Below are 19,265 nucleotides of genomic sequence, written 5' to 3'. Positions count from 1 at the left end.
AAAAAAAATTCTTACAAGGTACAGATATGTCAAAATACACCTTAAAATTGGAGGTACCATCCATGTTGTACCACAGAAAAGTGGTCTCGGTTTTTCCCTACGGCCAATAATAAAAAAAGTTACTAAAAATAAGCTATTTATAGTAACGTAAAAGGGAAGTAATTAAAAAAAAATATTGTAAGTGAACAAAAGAAGGATCTGCCAAATAAATCTGTTGACATAAATGAAATTTCAGATCAGTATCTTCATTAGTTACGGAGATATACTCATTTTAATTTGAAATATTTGAAATAAAGGGAGGTAATTTGACATAAAATCAATCCATAGTTATCTACCCTGATTGGCTCAGTCCAACTAATGACAATAATGAAATTTCAAATAAGTCCTATAAGTACTTACTGATATAAATCCATTTTGATTACAATCAGGGAAGGAAATCAAATATAAAATAACTCTGAACCTACGCTTGGATCTGATTTGTCATGGAATCCAAGAATTACTGTTGTTGAAGTTATTTTGGAAGTTTGTATCAAATAAAACTATAAATGAAGTCTCTATATAGCTGCAAAAGCCAAAATAGCCAATTTTGGATGTTTAAGGGGCCATAACTCTGGAACCCATGAGGAAATCTGGCCAGTTCAAGACAGGACTCAAGATCGTGTGGTGATACAAGTTGTGTGCAAGTTTGGTTAAAATCAAATCATAAATGAAGCTGCTATTGTGCAGACAAGGTCAAAATAGCTAATTTTGGCCCTTCCAGGGGCCATAACTCTGGAACCCATGATGGGATCTGGCCGGTTCAACTAAGGAATCAAGATCTTATGGTGACACAAGTTTTGTGCAAGTTTGATTAAATTCAAATCATAAATGAAGCTGCTATTGTGCAGACAAGGTCAAAATAGCTAATTCTGGCCCTTTCAGGAGCCATAACTCTGGAACCCATAATGGAATCTGGCCAGTTCAAGAAAGGAACCAAGATCTTATGGTGATACAAGTTGTGTGCAAGTTTGGTTAAAATCAAGTCATAAATGAAGCTGCTATTGTGCAGACAAGGTCCAAACAGCTAATTCTGGCCCTTTCAGGGGCCATAACTCTGGAACCCATAATGGAATCTGGCCAGTTCAAGAAAGGAACCAAGATCTTATGGTGATACAAGTTGTGTGCCAGTTAGGTAAAAATAAAATCATAAATAAAGCTTCTATTGTGCAGACAAGGTCAAAATAGCTAATTTTGGCCCTTTCAGGGGCCATAACTCTGGAACCCATAATGGGATCTGGCCAATTCAAGAAAGGAACCGAGATCTTATGGTGATACAAGTCGTGTGCAAGTTTGGTTAAAATAAAATCATAAATGAAACCACTATCGTGCAGACAAGGAATTGTTGACCCACGCACGGACGGACTGACGACAGACGACGGACGAAGGGTGATCACAAAAGCTCACCTTGTCACTATGTGACAGGTGAGCTAAAAAAGAGTTGATACAACAAAGCTACTATATAATAACTATTACTAATAGACACTAATTCTGTAGCTTCTAAAAAGGCCATGATGGGCGGAAAAAAAAATTAGCGCGAGACATACTGAACTTGTTTTTTTCCTGGTTAAAACTTATTAATATTTAAATTGAACAATAAGTGGGATTCACATCATGAATACCTCTTTGAAAAATAGCAGTTATTAGAATGTCAGAGGACTGTGTTGCACTTATGTAACTTGGATCTGCTAACTTTGTTCTAATATTTTAAACTCAATAAAAAGCTACGAGATGCATTTGAGAAAAGCGCATGTCTCCCACAACTGCCTTGTTTGTCTGGACTGTTCAGACGAATGGTTCCTATTAAAAATGTTTAGTTTCTCTGGATGGTCTAGACGAGTGGATCCAATTAGATGGTCTGGACGAGTGGATCCAATCAGTAATTCAAGGGCCATAATTTTAAAAGTTCCTGGGCAGATTTGGCTAGTTATTGAACTTGGCCGAGGTCTTATGGTCAAACACATTTTGTTCAAGTTTGGTGAAGATCGGATGAGAAATGTTCGACTTAGAGTGGGGACAAGCTTTGTGACAGACAGACAGACACACAGACAGACACACAGACTGGAGTAAATGAATATGTCTCCCACACCACTGTGTGGTGGGTGACATAATTACTTTTAAGATTTCTTTTCCATTGACGTTTAAAGGACTCTGTAGAAGTGGTATATTATTTTGTCAAACAACATCCTATCGCTTTGTTACCATTATCACTTAGTTCCGACCTGGTAGTCTGCACCTTGTTTTGAAAATTCGGGATTTGGCGAGAAATCACGAGAATGCTAAATTCGCCGAATGTGAAACTGGTCTATTTCCTAATATATGCATTGGTTGTATAAATTTATTGATACAAAATAATATTTTTCACAACACAGCAAATTCATCATCTCTGTTCCAATAATGCCATATCAACGACACTGTAACTGTTTTGTTGTTGATATTTTGTTCCATGACTTAGTTGAGACGTGACTTACAAAATACACTCATTGGAGGAAACAAGAGCCTGAACCGCTCACCTGAGTAATGTGAGCCACGTTTCAAATGGCAAATTGATGCTAAGATATAAAGAAAGTAGGTCAGTAGGTCACATTCATGGTCACTGAAAGTCAGTTTTAAGATCTGTGTGCTTAACTGTACATGTCATCCAAATTTCAAGGTTGTATCTTAAAAAACAAGAAAGTAGGTCAGTAGGTCAATGTCACAGTCAGGTGACCCCTAATCACTTGGGGTCATCAGGTAATTTTAATTAAACAGTCTAGGAACTATGATCTAATAATTTTAAGTACTTTTTCCTATATAACTCATATAAAAAGTGACCCCCAGGGCGGGGCCTCTTTTCACCCCAGGGGTATAATTTGAACAATCTTGTAAGAGATCCACTAGGCAATGCTACACACCAAATATCAAAGGCCTAGGCCTTGAACTTTAGGACAAGAAGATTTTTAATTTTTTTCCTATATAACTCTATGTTGAACTTGGGACCCCCAGGGCAGGGCCTCTTTTCATCCCATGGGCATAATTTGAACAATTCTGGTAGAGGAATACTAGGCAAGGCAACATACCAAATATCAAAAGCCTATGCCTTGCAGTTTCAAGCAAGAAGATTTTTAAAGTTTTTTCCTATATAAGTCTATGTAAAACTTGAGACCCCCCCCCCCCCCCCCCCCCCCCCCCCCCCCGGGGCAGGGCCTCTTTTCACCCCAGGGTAATAATTTGAACAATTCTGGTAGAGGACCACAAGGCAATGCAACATAACAAATATCAAAAGCCTAGGCCTTGCAGTTTCAGACAAGAAGATTTTTAAACAAGAGCTGTCACTATTGGTGACAAATGCCCCCAAAGCATGCCCAAGAATGATACAGCTGTATGTGTAAAAAATCACACATCATTTCGTGACCTTGACATTTATGCCAAGTAATTTCAAACTCCCTTGATGGATGAAAGAGTTACAACCAGGACAAGAATTAACCGGACGCACGGACAGTGCGATTTTAATATGCCCACCTTCGGGGGCATAAAGAATTTCCTATATAAGTCTATGTAAAACTTGAGACCTCACGTGGCAGGGCCTCTTTAAACCCCAGGGTAATAATTTAAACATTTTTGGTAGAGGACCACAAGGCAATGCTACATACCAAATATCAAAGGCCTTGGTCTTGTGGTTTTAGACAAGAAGATTTTTAAAGTTTTTTCCTATATAAGTCTATGTAAAACTTGGGACCCCCGGGGCAGGGCCTCTTTTAACCCCAGGGGCATAATTTGAATACTTTTCATAGAGAACCATTAGATGATGTCACATGCAAAATATCAAGGCTCTAGGCCTTGCGGTTTTGGACAAGATTTTTTAAGTTTTTCCTTTCGGTTGCCATGGCAACCAGAGTTCTGCATGGAATTCAATTCTTTTAATAATTTTGAAAGGGGACCACCCAAGGATCATTCCTGTGAAGTTTGGTGTAATTCTGCACAGTGGTTTTCAAGAAGATTTTTTTAGAAATTGTTGACGGACGACGCACGACTGACAACGCACGATTCACGACGCAAGATGGACGACGGACATTGAGCGGTCACAAAAGCTCACCATGAGCCTTTGGCTAGGTGAGCAAAAAATGTAAGAGACACGTGTATATTGATGGAACCTGAACTTCAACTGGTTGAGATGTGTTACCAAATTGACACCTACCTATATTTTCTGTGTAGTATGTATTGTTTAGGTATAATGTGTACTCTTCAGGAATATCAGCCAAAACTGGTTCCGGTTTCAGTGTATTTATTCTTGGTCGAAAGTGTTCCAGGTACACCCATGTTACTGTTTTTGGTTTAAATGACATTTTGCCTGCTATGTCAGCCTGTGAAAACAAAAGATTACACAAGTTGGTCTTTTAATATTCTAGATTTACTTCTACCAATTAAACCAAAAGCATCGTATCATAAAACAGAATTTAATGTATTTCACTAATCGCAATACATAGGGCTTTCAGTAATAAAAAATACATTCAGGAATGTCCTTATTCACAAGGATACCAGTAGGCTGATCATAATTCAAAATCAAATCTTTGGGCGGGCAGGTGAGACAATTTTAGGTATTTTTCTCTAGTTTTTCTCTAGTTTATGTTAGGATTATGTTAAGAACAGGTGCGTTATCTTTTTAATATACACTCCAAAATATTTCGTAGCTATAAGTGTTTCTGGAAAAAAACTTGTCAACCCATACTGATTCATTTAAACAGCAAGATGAATGGATAAAACACAAAGTTAAATGTTGGGAAATATGTTTATGGTGCAGAAAATAAATGTAACAAGGAAGTTTAAAACTATATCATAAAAAAATTAATACCTCTGCAGTCAATATTTTTCACCAGTACTGACTTAGCGATGATTTTACTATACATTATATATATTTTACCAGATTTATATAGCGCCCTTTTCATGATAAACACATTCAAAGGCGCTTTATAGCTCAAAGGCAGCCACTCAACACGCACAATTCATCCTGTACTAGTACGGACACAGAGCAATCTGACCAGAGGGACAGAGACAAAGCCCCTAGAACACAGGGAGAAAAATCCTTTTAGATACAGGCCTGTACGGTTAACTTAGCCTAGCTCTTTGTAGACAGTCTTGTTCTTAAACGTGCCCAGTGTATAGCACTGATACATGAGAAGCCATCTAATAATGCACACATTGTTGTAAATATGATAAGGATTTGTTTACAAGTAAACTAACTGTTGAAAGTGAACACAACATTTAACCTAAGATCCTGTCTGTTATCCAACAAGAAAAAGGTCGGATTCAGTGTAAATATGATTAGGGACTAGTTAAGAAATGAAGGTGCTTAAGTGTTAGATTATAGCGTTTTTGATAAACTGAGGGTACATAATTCTGACCTGACCATAAACCTGAACGAAGATCTCAAGATCTCATAGATTTACACATTCTGTGTAAAATGCATAGGATTGGCAAAGAGACTGAAACAGGAAATAGCTTTTTTTCAAATGTCAATCATAGGCATTCATAAAAAAATCGACTGAAGGATGGACAGATAGAAACATAAAATCAATATGTTTCCCCGACATATTGGACGAGATAATAAATGCCAATTTCTAAGCTAAATAACTTCATTCACAATGGAAAGTTAAGGTTTCGATGGAGGCCTTGAGAAACAAAAATCAAACAACACCAAATCATAGAAAGAAAGAGTTGTTTGACATGAAAATTGAACAGCATATAAAACATGTATATTACTTTACGAAACAAGTGTCAGTATACTGATATAAACATTGAATTCCGGAAAAGGGCTGCCTAAAGGGGCTCCACTTCCGGACAGTTAAACGCCTTTAAAAACTCACCATTTTCAAAGAACTGTTACACATGTTTGTTTTGATGCATTTGCAATAGCGTGCGAGTGGTGAAATTTCACGTAACAAGGTGGAACATAGTTTTCAACAATTGTTTATCTTTTTTTCTTTACAAATGGCATTCATTTTCAAAGGGAGACAATTTTTTCTCAAAGATTACTTAAAATAATCAGAAAAAGTTGTTTCCCTTTGAAAATGAATGCCATTTGTACTTAAAATAATCGGGCCGACGCCGACAACCGCTCAAGTGATGACAATAACTCATCATTTTTTTTTCAAAAAATCAGATGAGCTAAAAATGAATAGAATACTGATACAACACTAAAGTATTTAGAAGATTACGACTTTTGCAGCTTGTCAAATATACGACTTTTGCAGCTTGTCAAATATACAATTACCATCTTAGTTTGTGCCCTTAACATGATATGCCAAATTTAAATATAAAAAGTTTATCCATATTCTATGGTTTGAATCAGGTTTTTGGTGAAATGACTGCTTTTACTGATTTTGCTTGCACATTTTCCGCATTTTTAGCAGTAAGAACCTGTCTCTGGTTTAAGGTCCGAAACAAGTGATATATTCTCTTTTTCTGCATAAAAATTAATTGAATCGATTCGGTTTTGGACAATCCAAATACATCTTTTTGGAAGCAAAGACTATTTCCTAAACAGACTGTTTTAAAAATTGAGGTCGTCGTTTTGATAATGTAAAACTGTGCCTAAGGAGCTTATATTTAACAATCAAAATCAATATAAACAAGAGCTGTCTCCGTAGGATGACACATGCCCACGATGGCACTTTGAATGAATAGTTATGGCCGATGTTAGAGTTTAGGACCTTTGACCTACGGGGCTGGGTCTTGCGCGCGACTCATCGTCTTACTGTGTCACACATTCATGCATAGTTATTTTAAAATCCATGCATGAATGACAAAGATATGGACCGGACATGCCCATCAATGCACTATCATGAAAAATGATCTTTAACGTCTAAGTGTGACCTTGACCTTTGAGCTACGGACCTGGGTCTTGCATGTGACATGTCGTCTTACTGTGGTACACATTCATGCCAATTATTTGAAAATCCATCCATCGATGACAAAGATATGGACCGGACACGCCCATCAATGCACTATCCTTTAACATCTACGTGTGACCTTGAACTTTGAGCTACGAACCTGGTTCTTGCGCATGACAGGTCGTCTTACTGTGGTACACATTTACACCAAGTTATTTGAAAATCCATCCATCGATGACAAAGATATGGACTGGACACGCCCATCAATGCACTATCCTTTAACGTCTAAGTGTGACCTTGACCTTTGAGCTACGGACCTGGGTCTTGCGCACTGCATGTCGTCCTACTGTGGTACACATTCATGCCAAGTTATTTGAAAATCCATCCATCGATGACAAAGATATGGACCGGACACGCCCATCAATGCACTATCCTTTAACGTCTAAGTGTGACCTTGACCTTTGAGCTACGGACCTGGGTCTTGCGCACTGCACGTTGACTTACTGTGGTACACATTCATGCCAAGTTATTTGAAAATCCATCCATCGATGACAAAGATATGGACCGGACACGAAAATTGCGGACAGACCGACAGACTGACAGACCGACAGACCGACAGACGGTTCAAAAACTATATGCCTCCCTTCGGGGGCATAAAAACGCCAAAAAAGTAAAGAACACTGAAATATCAAATAGAATATGCCAGTAGACTTATTGTACAGTACAATACAATTTGGATTACAAACATTAGATTTTTATTAGTTTATATTCTATGAAATATAGCTAGATTTTTATTAGTTTATATTCTATGAAATATAGCTCTTGGAAAATAGTAGTAAAATAGTAGTAATGCGCAATTCATTTCAGTGTTATGAGCGTTTATTTTATGCTTTCCGATGAAATACTGAAATTTATCAGTGAAATAAAATTGATATTTTAACTGCTTCCAACAGTGAAAATGTCATTTTTATTTTCACTGGTACGAAACTACACTTGAATATGAATGAATATTAACTATACATAATCATTAATTCCCTGCAAAATATGCTTCAGTAAAGGATTGCAGGGCGGGTGATCACGTGACTTTTGTTTATGATCACATTGTGCCCACCTTAATGGCTGTCCCCATGTATTTGAAGGTTTTTTGTATTTTTGTACAATTTCACATCATATTTGAATTTATTTTACCGACCATGTTCCAGTCAACAACTTTCCGGTTCCAACGATGTATTATTTTGCTATGTGAGTGTTGCCGTTTTTCCACTTACCCTCTAGTGATTTTCGAAGCGGTGATTTTTCTCTTGAAATAGTGTGGTCACATTGAGTCCCAAATTCCACAAAACACATTTTATGCATCTTCTTGGTAGAAATCGACTGAAAATGCACCTCAATCATGTATTTTGCTTCGTATGTGACTTTTGAATGTTTATACGTGTTTTCTACAACGCTCCAGGGTTACATTACGTCATGGTCACATTGTGTCCAATAAATTTAGTAAATGGTGTATATAGCAACTAATTCCAATTTTCTATTTGATAATGAGTCTTTTTAAGTGTTTTAGTGTTGTAATTCAATAAAGGTATTATAAAAGTACTAAATAGGTAGTCCAGCAGGCAGTATATATACTATCGGGCTTGTCACATAATGGCTAAAAGAAAAAATAGATTAATCTTTTTTTTCGGAGATAAAGTGTCATTTTCATTTTTTCTGTAAGCTAGTTCCTGTTTTTACATCATTTTGGACCTATAATTGACATTTTGTACCATTTTTGAGAAGACTTTTTGTCTTTATAGAGAAGTGAATTATCCTTTTTATACACATATTCCTCTTAAGAATTAAAATTGCCCAATTTTGTGTCGCTCAACAATCTCGACTAAACTTATTCTGCATTGTATTTAGAATCTTTTGGCATCATTTTCAAACAGTTTTCATCCAAGTTTACCAAAATTCGTTATCATTGGCACATAATTTTAATTATCTGTGCATTCAAATATATATTCTTAAACATTCATTACATCCCTTCAGTGATTATATGATATTAATTCCATCACTTATGTATTTCTAAAACGCAGAATTAAGTGACATTTTGAATAACGTATCTGTTCATCACATACTAGTTAGTATCTGGTTTCACCACCTAAATTGTTCTTCCTTTTCAATTCCATATAAATAAAGATAAAATATTTCATGTTAGTGAAATGCTTATCAGCAATTCTTCTGTTCAGTAAGGGAAAATAAAAAAAGTCGATTGCTGATTGTGAAATCATGCATCAATTATTCAACAATGTATGTGGATTTTGTTATAGTACTGTTTATCAAAAATTAAATAGTATTATAAATGTTGTATGTAATGGGCGCACATTATTAATAAAGATAAGATTTTCACATTTGTTTCACTTCATAGTAATTTAACAGATGAAGGTAACGTATCTGATTAATGCTTTGGCGACAATATATTATATTTGAATGAACAGACAATTAATTTTGTGTGCCATTGATGATGAATTTTGTTAGACTTGCATGAAAACAGTTTGAAAATGATGACAAAAGATTCTAAATACAATGCAGAATAAGTTCAGTCAAGATTGTTGAGCGACACAAAATTAGGCAATGTTAACTTTTACGAGGAATAAGTGTAAAAAGGTTCATTTACTTTTCCGGCACAAATACAAACAAGAGCTGTCACTAATGGTGACAAATGCCCCCGCAGCACCTTGACCTCTGACCTGGTGACCCCAAAGTCAGTAGGGGTGGTGTACTCAATAAGTACTATCAGCAGGTGAAGTTTGAAGGTCCTGGGTGAAGTGGTTCGCATGTAAAGTGCCTTCATGAAAAAAGTTAATGTTGGCCCCTGTGACCCTGACCTTTGACCTGGTGACCCCAAAGTCAGTAGGGTTGGTGGACTCATAAAGTACTATCAGCATGTGAAGTTTGAAGGTCCTGAGTGAAGTGGTTCGCATGTAAAATGCCTTCATGCAAAAAGTTAATGTTGGCCCCTGTGACCTTGACCTTTGACGTGGTGATCCCAAAGTCAGTAGGGTTGGTGGACTCATAAAGTACTATCAGCATGTAAAGTTTGAAGGTCCTGGGTGAAGTGGTTCGCGAGTAAAGTGCCTTCATGCAAAAAGTTAATGTTGGCCCCTGTGACCCTGACCTTTGACCTGGTGACCCCAAAGTCAGTAGGGTTGGTGGACTCATAAAGTACTATCAGCATGTGAAGTTTGAAGGTCCTGGGTGAAGTGGTTCGCATGTAAAGTGCCTTCATGCAAAAAGTTAATGTTGGCCCCTGTGACCTTGACCTTTGACCTGGTGAACCCAAAGTCAGTAGGAGTGGTGTACTCAATAAGTACTATCAGCATGTGAAGTTTGAAGGTCCTGGGTGCAGTGGTTCGCGAGTAAAGTGCTTTCATGCAAAAAGTTAACGTTGGCCCCTGTGACCTTGACCTTTGACCTGATGACCCCAAAGTCAATAGGGGTAGTGTACTCAATAAGTACTATCACCACGTGAAGTTTGAAGGTCCTGGGTGAAGTGGTTCGCGAGTAAAGTGCCTTCATGCAAAAAGTTAACGTTGGCCCCTGTGACCTTGACCTTTGACCTGGTGACCCCAAAGTCAGTAGGAGTTATGTACTCAACAAGTACTATCAGCATGTGAAGTTTGAAGGTCCTGGGTGCAGTGGTTCGCGAGTTAAGTGCCTTCATGCAAAAAGTTAACGTTGGCCCCTGTGACCTTGACCTTTGACTTGGTGAAGCCAAAGTCAGTAGGGGTGGTATATTCAGTAAGTACTATCAGCATGTGAAGTTTGAAGGTCCTGGGTGCAGTGGTTCGCGAGTAAAGTGCCTTCATGCGAACGAACGAACTAACTAACGGACGGACAGTTGAAAACTAATATGCCTCCCTTCAGGGGCATAAAAAAGTCTTGCGAAAATGATACAAAATGTCAATAATAGGCCCAAAATGATGTAAAAATAGGAACTAGCTTACATAAAAAAAAACGACAATGACACTCTATCTAGGAAAAAAAAGATTATTTTTTCTTTTAGCCATTAGATCTATGTGACAAGCCCGAAAATACTGCTGGACTACCTATTTAGTACTTTTATGTATACCTTTATCCAATTGCAACACTAAAACACTTAAAAAGACTCATTATCATATAGAAGATTGGAATTATTTGCTATATACACCATTTATTAAATTTATTGGACACAATGTGACCATGACGTAATGTAACCATTCAGACATGAATCCATGGAGCGTTGTAGAAAACACGCATAAACATTCAAAAGTCACATACGAAGCAAAATACATGATTGAGGTGCATTTTCAGTTGATTTCTACCAACAACGAACCTGTTAAGATGCATAAAATGTGTTTTTTGAATTTGGGACTCAATATGACCACACTATTTCACGAGAAAAATCACCGCTTCGAAAATCTCTGCAGGGTAAATGGAAAAACGGCAACACCCGCATAGCAAAATAATACATCGTTGGAACCGGAAAGTTGTTGACTGGAACATGATCGATAAAATATGTTCAAATATGATGAAAAATTGCAGAAAAATACAAAAAAACTTCTAGTACATGGGGGCAGCCATTAAAGTGGACACAATGTGATCATAAACAAAAGTCACGTGATCACCCGCACTGTGTATATATACTTAAGGCATCGCCACAGTCACAACTCAGTATCAGTTCATATTTTCAGGCTGAGTATTTTTCTTTTGAAAATTGCACTAAAGCCTTAACAGCTGGTCAAATTATCATCAACATAAGAAGCATATGATGATTTATAGTACATATACCGCTTGTAAAATATTTGAGTGTCGTTTAGACCGAAAATTTACCCCAAAATATTGAAATTTTATGTGCAGTAGAACTCCAATATAAACAAGAGGACCATGATGGTCCTGAATCGCTCACCTATCCCCACATGACCCAGTGTTGAACTGAGTATGACGTCATTATTTCTATTATTTGACATAGTGACCTAGTTTTTGAGCACATGTGATCTAGATATCATCAAGATAAAAAATTCTGACCAATTTTCATGAAGATCCATTGAAAAATATGGCCTCTAGAGAGGTCACAAGGTTTTTCTATTATTTGACCTACTGACCAAGTTTTTGAAGGCACGTGACCCACTTTTAAACTTGACCTAGATATCATCAAGGTGAACACTCTTACCAATTTTCATGAAGATCTCGTGAAAAATATGGCCTCTAGAGAGGTCACAAGGATTTTCTATTTTTCGACCTACTGACCTAGTTTTTGACCACACATGACCCAGTTACAAACCTGACCTAGATATCATCAAGCTGAACATTCTCACCAATTTTCATGAAGATCCGTTGAGAAATATGGCCTCTAGAGAGGTCACAAGGTTTTTTCTATTTTCAGACCTACTGACCTAGTTTTTAACCCCATGTGACCCAGTTTCGAACTTGACTTAGATATCATCAAGGTGAACATTCTGACCAATAATCATGAAGATCTCATGAAAAATATGGCCTCTAGAGAGGTCACAAGGTTTTTCTATTTTTACATCTACTGACCTAGTTTTTAATCCCACGTGACCCAGTTTCGAACTTGACCTAGATATCTTCAAGTTTAACACTCTGACCAATTTTCATGAAGATCCATTGAAAAATATGGCCTCTAGAGAGGTCACAAGGTTTTCCTATTTTTAGACCTAATGACCTAGTTTTTGACCGCATGTGACCCAGTTTTGAACTTGACCTAGATATCATCAAGGTGAACATTCTGACCAATTTTCATGAAGATCCATTGAGAAATATGGCCTCTAGAGAGGTCACAAGGTTTTTCTATTTTTAGATCTACTGACCTAGTTTTTGACCCCACATGACCCAGTTTCGAACTTGACCTAGATATCATCAAAGTGAACATTCTGACCAATATTCATGAAGATGTCATGAAAAATATGGCCTCTAGAGAGGTCACAAGGTTTTTCTATTTTTAGATCTACTGACCTAGTTTTTAACCCCACGTGACCCAGTTTCAAACTTGACCTAGATATCATCAAGATGAACATTCTGACCAATTTTCATGAAGATCCATTGAGAAATATGGCCTCTAGGAGGTCACAAGGTTTTTCTTTTTTTTAGACCTATGACCTATTTTTTTGACCCTACGTGACCCAGTTTCGAACTTGCCCTAGATATTCATCAAGGTAAACATTCTGCCCAAATATTCATGAAGGATCTCATGAAAAATATGGCCTCTAGAGAGGTCACAAGGTTTTTCTATTTTTAGATCTACTGACCTACTTTTTGAACCCACGTGACCCAGTTTCAAACTTGACCTAGATATCATCAAGGTAAACATTCTGACCAATTTTCATGAAGATCTTATGAAATATATGGCCTCTAGAGAGGTCACAAGGTTTTTCTATTTTTAGACCTACTGACCTAGTTTTCAATGGCACGTGACCCAGTTTCGAACTTGACCTAGATATCATCAAGATGAACATTCTGACCAACTTTCATAAAGATCCCATGAAAAATGTGACCTCTAGAGTGGTCACAAGCAAAAGTTTACGGACGCACGGACGCACTGACGGACGACTGACGACAGACACCGCGCGATCACAAAAGCTCACCTTGTCACTTTGTGACAGGTGAGCTAAAAATATTACAAAGACAAAATTTAGTTAATTTCATAGTACAATATGTATACTGCAACCCCTACGGATTTTTGTCGAAATTGTTCCTGGTTATTGCATTAGACACAAAAAGCAACCCCATGTAAATTTAATTTAAAATGTTGTTTTTTACATGCATTACTGACCACAGGTAGCCAGAAAAACCTTTACATAATCCTATAATATCACCTGTTTATATACATGTAAATTATGTGTGAACAGATAACACAAATTGGATAAAGGGATGGTGTTGGATTTTTTTTGTATAATTCAGTAATCAGGTAAAATTTTCAAAATAATTTCTGAAGACTTTATTCTTCACGGTCTGCTTTAAAATTGGCTGTAATTATCTTTGAAATGTATTGAATATTATTGAGTTTGACTGCAGATAAAATTGCAAAATTTTGTCAAAAAAAAATATCGAATAAAGGCATAATACGGTAGTGAAAATGCACATCCTTCAAACTTGCATATGTTCACATAGAATTTAAAACATAATTATGACAAATTTATTGACTTTATAGTTACCACTTAGTCATCTTTCATTTTTATGAAAATTTGCATGTAAAATTTTGAGTCAAATGGCTGCCACTGTAGGCGATGCCTTAATCATTAAGATATAATATGTTCCATTGTACAAAATCTAAAAGAAATCTGGAAACATCATAGAACTGTTTGACAGTTTTTCTACATAGATATCATGACATCATTAAATTATGACGTCATGATGCTATGCATATGATGCTGCGCGGGTAAAATGGATATAATTTGTTTAAAACAATTGAAAACACATTGAAAATAAAAAGAAAACTTGTTTGTTTCAATGCAAGATCGAAAGATATTTCAATCATGAACACCATAATGAACATGAGCCACTCGTGAAAATATTTAATTATAGTGTTCACTCGATGAAATATATTTCAATCTTACACTGAAACAAAACAATATCCTCTATACCGGTATATTAAAAAGACAACACAGATGTATTATTCATAAACTGCTCCAACCCTTATACCTACCAAAATGTTTTAAATGCGAAATAAGACAGTTGCCATTATTATCATGATTATTGAAGTTTGAAAAGAAAGATTTTCTCACTGAGTAAAAAGAAAGTTGGTTTACCGCGACACAATCTCCTTTGGCAAGCAAGCCGAAATATTCCGCTGACTTGGCATCGCACATTCCCAAATAGTGCATTAAATGAGAAGCATCATGGATTGGTATAAGCTTCCGTGAATGAACTTCTTTAAAACGAGACTCTGTCTTGCCTCGTCTTTTCGGAAATGGACTACAAGAAATGTTGAATATAACTAAAGAATGAATTAAAAGTAAGCTCATTATTAAAGTTTAGCATAGAATTCATTTAAATCCTGATCATTTATCTATAAAAACACACTGATTGAAATATTAGCATATTAATATACCTAATCTTATCTTGCTTCATTAAGCATGCTGACTATTATATAATATGTAAAATGAAAAGAAACTACATAAACACTGAAAATGGGGAAAATAAAAAATAAAAATGGACACACCATAGTTCTGCGTAGGGACCTTGTGGATACTGGACGATACGGTTTGCACACTGCCCAAGATATAGCTGTTGGTTAAATCGCCTGAGATATTCGTATGCCGGTAGTTCAAGACGTTCACATAAACCACTTAAACAACAGAAAAACACTGTTTTATTACGTTATTATCAAAAGTAGCTGAAAATGACAGTTAAATAAATATGCACATATTCTATAAAAGCACTACATTGTTTATCAAAAAATGCTGAAAATAATAATAAGCATGACAGAAAATTGTTTTTGGAAAGAAGGATAATTTAAGCCTAGTGTAGCTTTACTCATTTGGCTTATCGGGATGACTTATTTTATGATCTGATATTTTATAGTTGTCATCGACTGTCAAATGTCATCATGCTGTCCCGAAACGTCCTATTATTTGGACTAAGCCTAGTGCAGTACGCTCCAAACTGTTGTTTTAACGTATTTAAACTGTGTGTTATGTAACTGAAAGAGTAGGGTTCACGAGAATAACCTCATTATTCGAGTGGCCCCTTAAATCATGGTCCGCAAATAAGCATTTCCGGCATATCCCGAAGCTGACTTGGATGTTGTATGCCGATAAAATATCGGGGGCTTTCCCAAATGCATAACCTAGATACAGGGCTGTAGCAAGCGGGGAACACCATAGATTGTTCTAGAAAATATGTCAAATAGACTTAATACTACAAAATGTATATCTAAATGTAAACAAAGCACCATTTTACTTCTTCTAATCGTTTGCATCTGCAAAGAAGACACCCGCATGTTAATTGTAACATGCGTTTCAGTAATATTGTACATACGTTGTATGCGTTTAAGGTACTTCTGCCATCTTGAATTAAGAATGCAGTATGCATTTGAAAGTTTTGGTTTACTATCTTTTCACACCACAGGAGGCCATTCGTGTATGCCTAAATAGCGGAAATCACCTTTTTTGCAAAAAAAAACCCACTTTAAATAATAAAAAAAGCTCAGCATTTGTTTATTTTTTAATTTATTGACATGGTTGTTTTTTCATATCGTAAACAATGTTAATAAAGTCTAATATACGAACTTTGAGCTGTATATACCCAACAAGAGCTGTCAGTGGACAGCGCGCTCGACTATTCTCAGTGCTTGATAGTATAATATTATATTATTATTATTATATTATTATTATACCAGATTTATATAGCGCCCTTTTCATGATCAATTTCACGTTCAAAGGTGCTTTACATAGTTCAAATGCAGCCACACAGGGCGCATAATTCATCCTCTATAGTACAGACACAGAGCGATCTGACCAGAGGGACAGAGTGAGCAAAGCCCCACGACAGAGAGATCAGAAATCAGATACAGGCTTTGTCCGGCTAACTTAGCCTAGCTCGTTGCAAATTAGACAGCCTGGTTCTTTAACGTGCCCAGTGTATAGCACTGATAACGCAAGGATTGCCTAGGTTCCTGACCAAGTACACCTCTAGTTGGGTGGGAAACACTGAAAGCGTTTCTGAAAATTCCCGGTGTAGCTGCCGGGGATCGAACCCCCGACCTCAGGGCTGGAAGGCCAATGTGCAAACCACTGAGCTATCCGTCCACCACGGATAATATAAGCTATGAATAAAACTATAACATTACAATAAGCATATTCTAAGTCGAAAAGGGGCCATAATTCAAATGCTTGATAGAGTTGCCTCCTCCTTTTTACAGACTGGGGTCCTGATGGTAAACAAGTATGCAAAATATCAAATCAATATCTCAATGGACTTTGAAAATATTTGGGGTGGTACGCAAACTTTAACATTTATTCTAAGTCGAAAAGGGGCCAAATTCAGTCAAAATGCTTGACAGGTTGCCCCTCCTTTTTTAATGGGGTCATATGGTAAACAAGTTGAAAAAATACAAAGCAATATCTAAAAGGTTTGAAAATAGGGGGTGGTAGCAAACTTTAATTTTTTTCTAATCAAAAAGGGGCTAATTCAGTAAAAAATGTTTGAAAAGGTTGCCTCCCCCTTTTTTTACGACGGGGGTCATGAGGGTAAAAAAGTATGCAAAATATCAAAGAATATTCAAGGGACTTTGAAAAATTTGGGGGGTAGCAAATTTTAAACATTTGTGTGACGCTCACGTAATGCTCACGCCGACCCCAGGGCGGTGGATAGCCCCCCTATTCTTCGAATAGTCGAGCTAAAAATGAGAATTTAAACTTATAAAATGTTTTGAAGTGCACCATGAAAAATCTTTTGTCGCTTTTTCCTATGAGATATTTTAGCAAAAAGGACTGCTTTGATTTTACTTATTTATAAACGTTTATTTATTTCATATTGTAAAATAATGCTAAAATATTATATATAGAAATTAGAGCTATATAAATACGAAAAAAATTTTTTTTGGTTCACATTAAGGTAAAAAGGCCCGGGCATTTTTTTTATTATTTTTTATTAATTAATGCTAATAATGATATATAAGAAATCAACGGGGGGCCCAAAACGTGTAAGTAAATATTTTTTTATAACATTTTTTTGATTTATGATTAACATTTACCTGCAAAATTTTCTAAAAGGGACTGGTCTTCATTCAATTGGGGCATACCCTTTTTTTTTATTATTTTGAAGGGGGGTTCACTGAAAAAATTACAGACTAAACGCAAAACAGTAAAACCATGATCACACGTGCAGGCTATCTTGCTCTGCCTGGCCAAAAGCAAAACATTGCCTCCAGCAGGCAAAAGGCTAAAGGGGGTTGATGAATTAGGTATAAACAATATAATCAGTCAAAATTAGTGGCTGGATTATGTGCTAAATTGTCCCCTTTAAATCGCTTGTTTTTTAACACACGTTTTAGAAAAAAGAGGGCCCTAAAGGGCCCTGTACCCCCACCTGAAGAAATGGGTCAGTAGGTCACATTCATGGTATGAATCTTTTAAAGATCGGTTGAAAAAAGTACATGTCTCTAAATTTAAAGACTTTTATCTTAAAAAAAAAAAAAGGCAGTCTGAAAAAAGAAATCCCCCGCCATGCTATGGATAGTAAAAGGGGGTTAAACCCTTTGTTTTTAGCTGTGACCTGCCTTAACTTTTACTTGGTTTAATCTACTCATGATTTTGATGAGGGTTTTTTGACCCAAGTTTATGAAAAAACCTTAAGGGGTTTAGGAGATACAAGGGCTGGGGAAACCTTGACCTTAGTTGTACCCTTTATTGGGGGTGGTTTTACTCATAATTTTTTGATGAGGATATTTTTTCCCAAGTTTTAAAACCTTTTAAGGGGGGTTTGGAGAAAGAGGGACACAAATGGAGGGTCAACCTTTACCCCTAATTGTACCTTACCTTGAGCCCATGGGTGATAAATTTTTGCAATCGGTTTTATGAGGGGTTTATTTACCCCAATTTATAAAATTCCTTCAAAGGGGGTTTTGGAGTTAACACAAAAAGGAAAAGGGTAACCTTTTTACCAGTTTCCCCCTTTACCTTGAGCCGCAAGCTGACCATGGGGTTTGCACAGCTATGAGGGATCATTTGACCCCCAATTCATGAAAACCTTCAAGGAGTTCAAAGATATAGGCGGACACAAAAAAGGAAGGGTCAAAACCTTGCCCTAAGTTGTGACCCTTTACTTGAGCCGGGAGGTGACTCATGGGGCTGCACATCGTCTTGAGAGGGCATTGAACCAAGTTTTATAAAATTCCTTCAAGGGGTTTAGAGATATAGAGCGGACACAAAATGGCGGCTCAAACCCTTTTACCTTTAGTTTTGACCTTGACCGAACCCCACAGGCTGATCATGGGTTTTGCACAGCGCTTGATGAGTAATCTTTACCCAAATTTTATGAAAATCCTTTAAGGGTTTAAAGTTTTGGGCCGGCAGATTTTGTTACGGAGGAAGGACGGACGGACGGGCGGAAGGACGGACCATTCCCATAATCCCCCGCCCCGGCCGGGGGGAAATTTAAAAAATAGGTCACATTCCACATGACCCAGATTCAAACTTGACCTAAAGATCATCAAGGTTAACATTCTGACCAAGTTTCATGAAGATACAGTTAATGTGACCTCTAAAGTGTTAACAAGCTTTTCCTTTGATTTGACCTGGTGACCTATTTTTGACCCCACCTGACCCCGATTTAAACTTGACCTAAAGATCACCTAGATTAACATTCTGACCAAGTTTCATT

At 36.8% G+C, this 19,265-nt stretch overlaps 1 protein-coding gene across 5 annotated transcripts in view; it reads right to left on the bottom strand.

Annotated features, from left to right (window-relative positions):
• LOC123554809 (uncharacterized) overlaps positions 1-19,265 on the bottom strand; it is a 225,118-nt gene that overhangs the window by 129,637 nt on the left and 76,216 nt on the right. For all 5 annotated transcript variants that reach the window (XM_053547717.1, XM_053547716.1, XM_053547715.1 and 2 more), the window contains 3 exons: positions 15,103-15,228; positions 14,690-14,855; positions 4,214-4,379 (listed from right to left, as the gene is read on the bottom strand). In XM_053547717.1, the coding sequence (XP_053403692.1) occupies positions 4,214-4,379; positions 14,690-14,855; positions 15,103-15,228 (458 nt within the window). The remainder of the gene's footprint in view (positions 1-4,213; positions 4,380-14,689; positions 14,856-15,102; positions 15,229-19,265) is intronic.

This window comes from Mercenaria mercenaria, chromosome 7 (genome assembly GCF_021730395.1).
Source record: "Mercenaria mercenaria strain notata chromosome 7, MADL_Memer_1, whole genome shotgun sequence".
NCBI lineage: Eukaryota > Metazoa > Mollusca > Bivalvia > Venerida > Veneridae > Mercenaria > Mercenaria mercenaria.
Note: the sequence above shows the minus strand (reverse complement) of the source record. Positions and strands in the feature narration are given on the sequence as shown.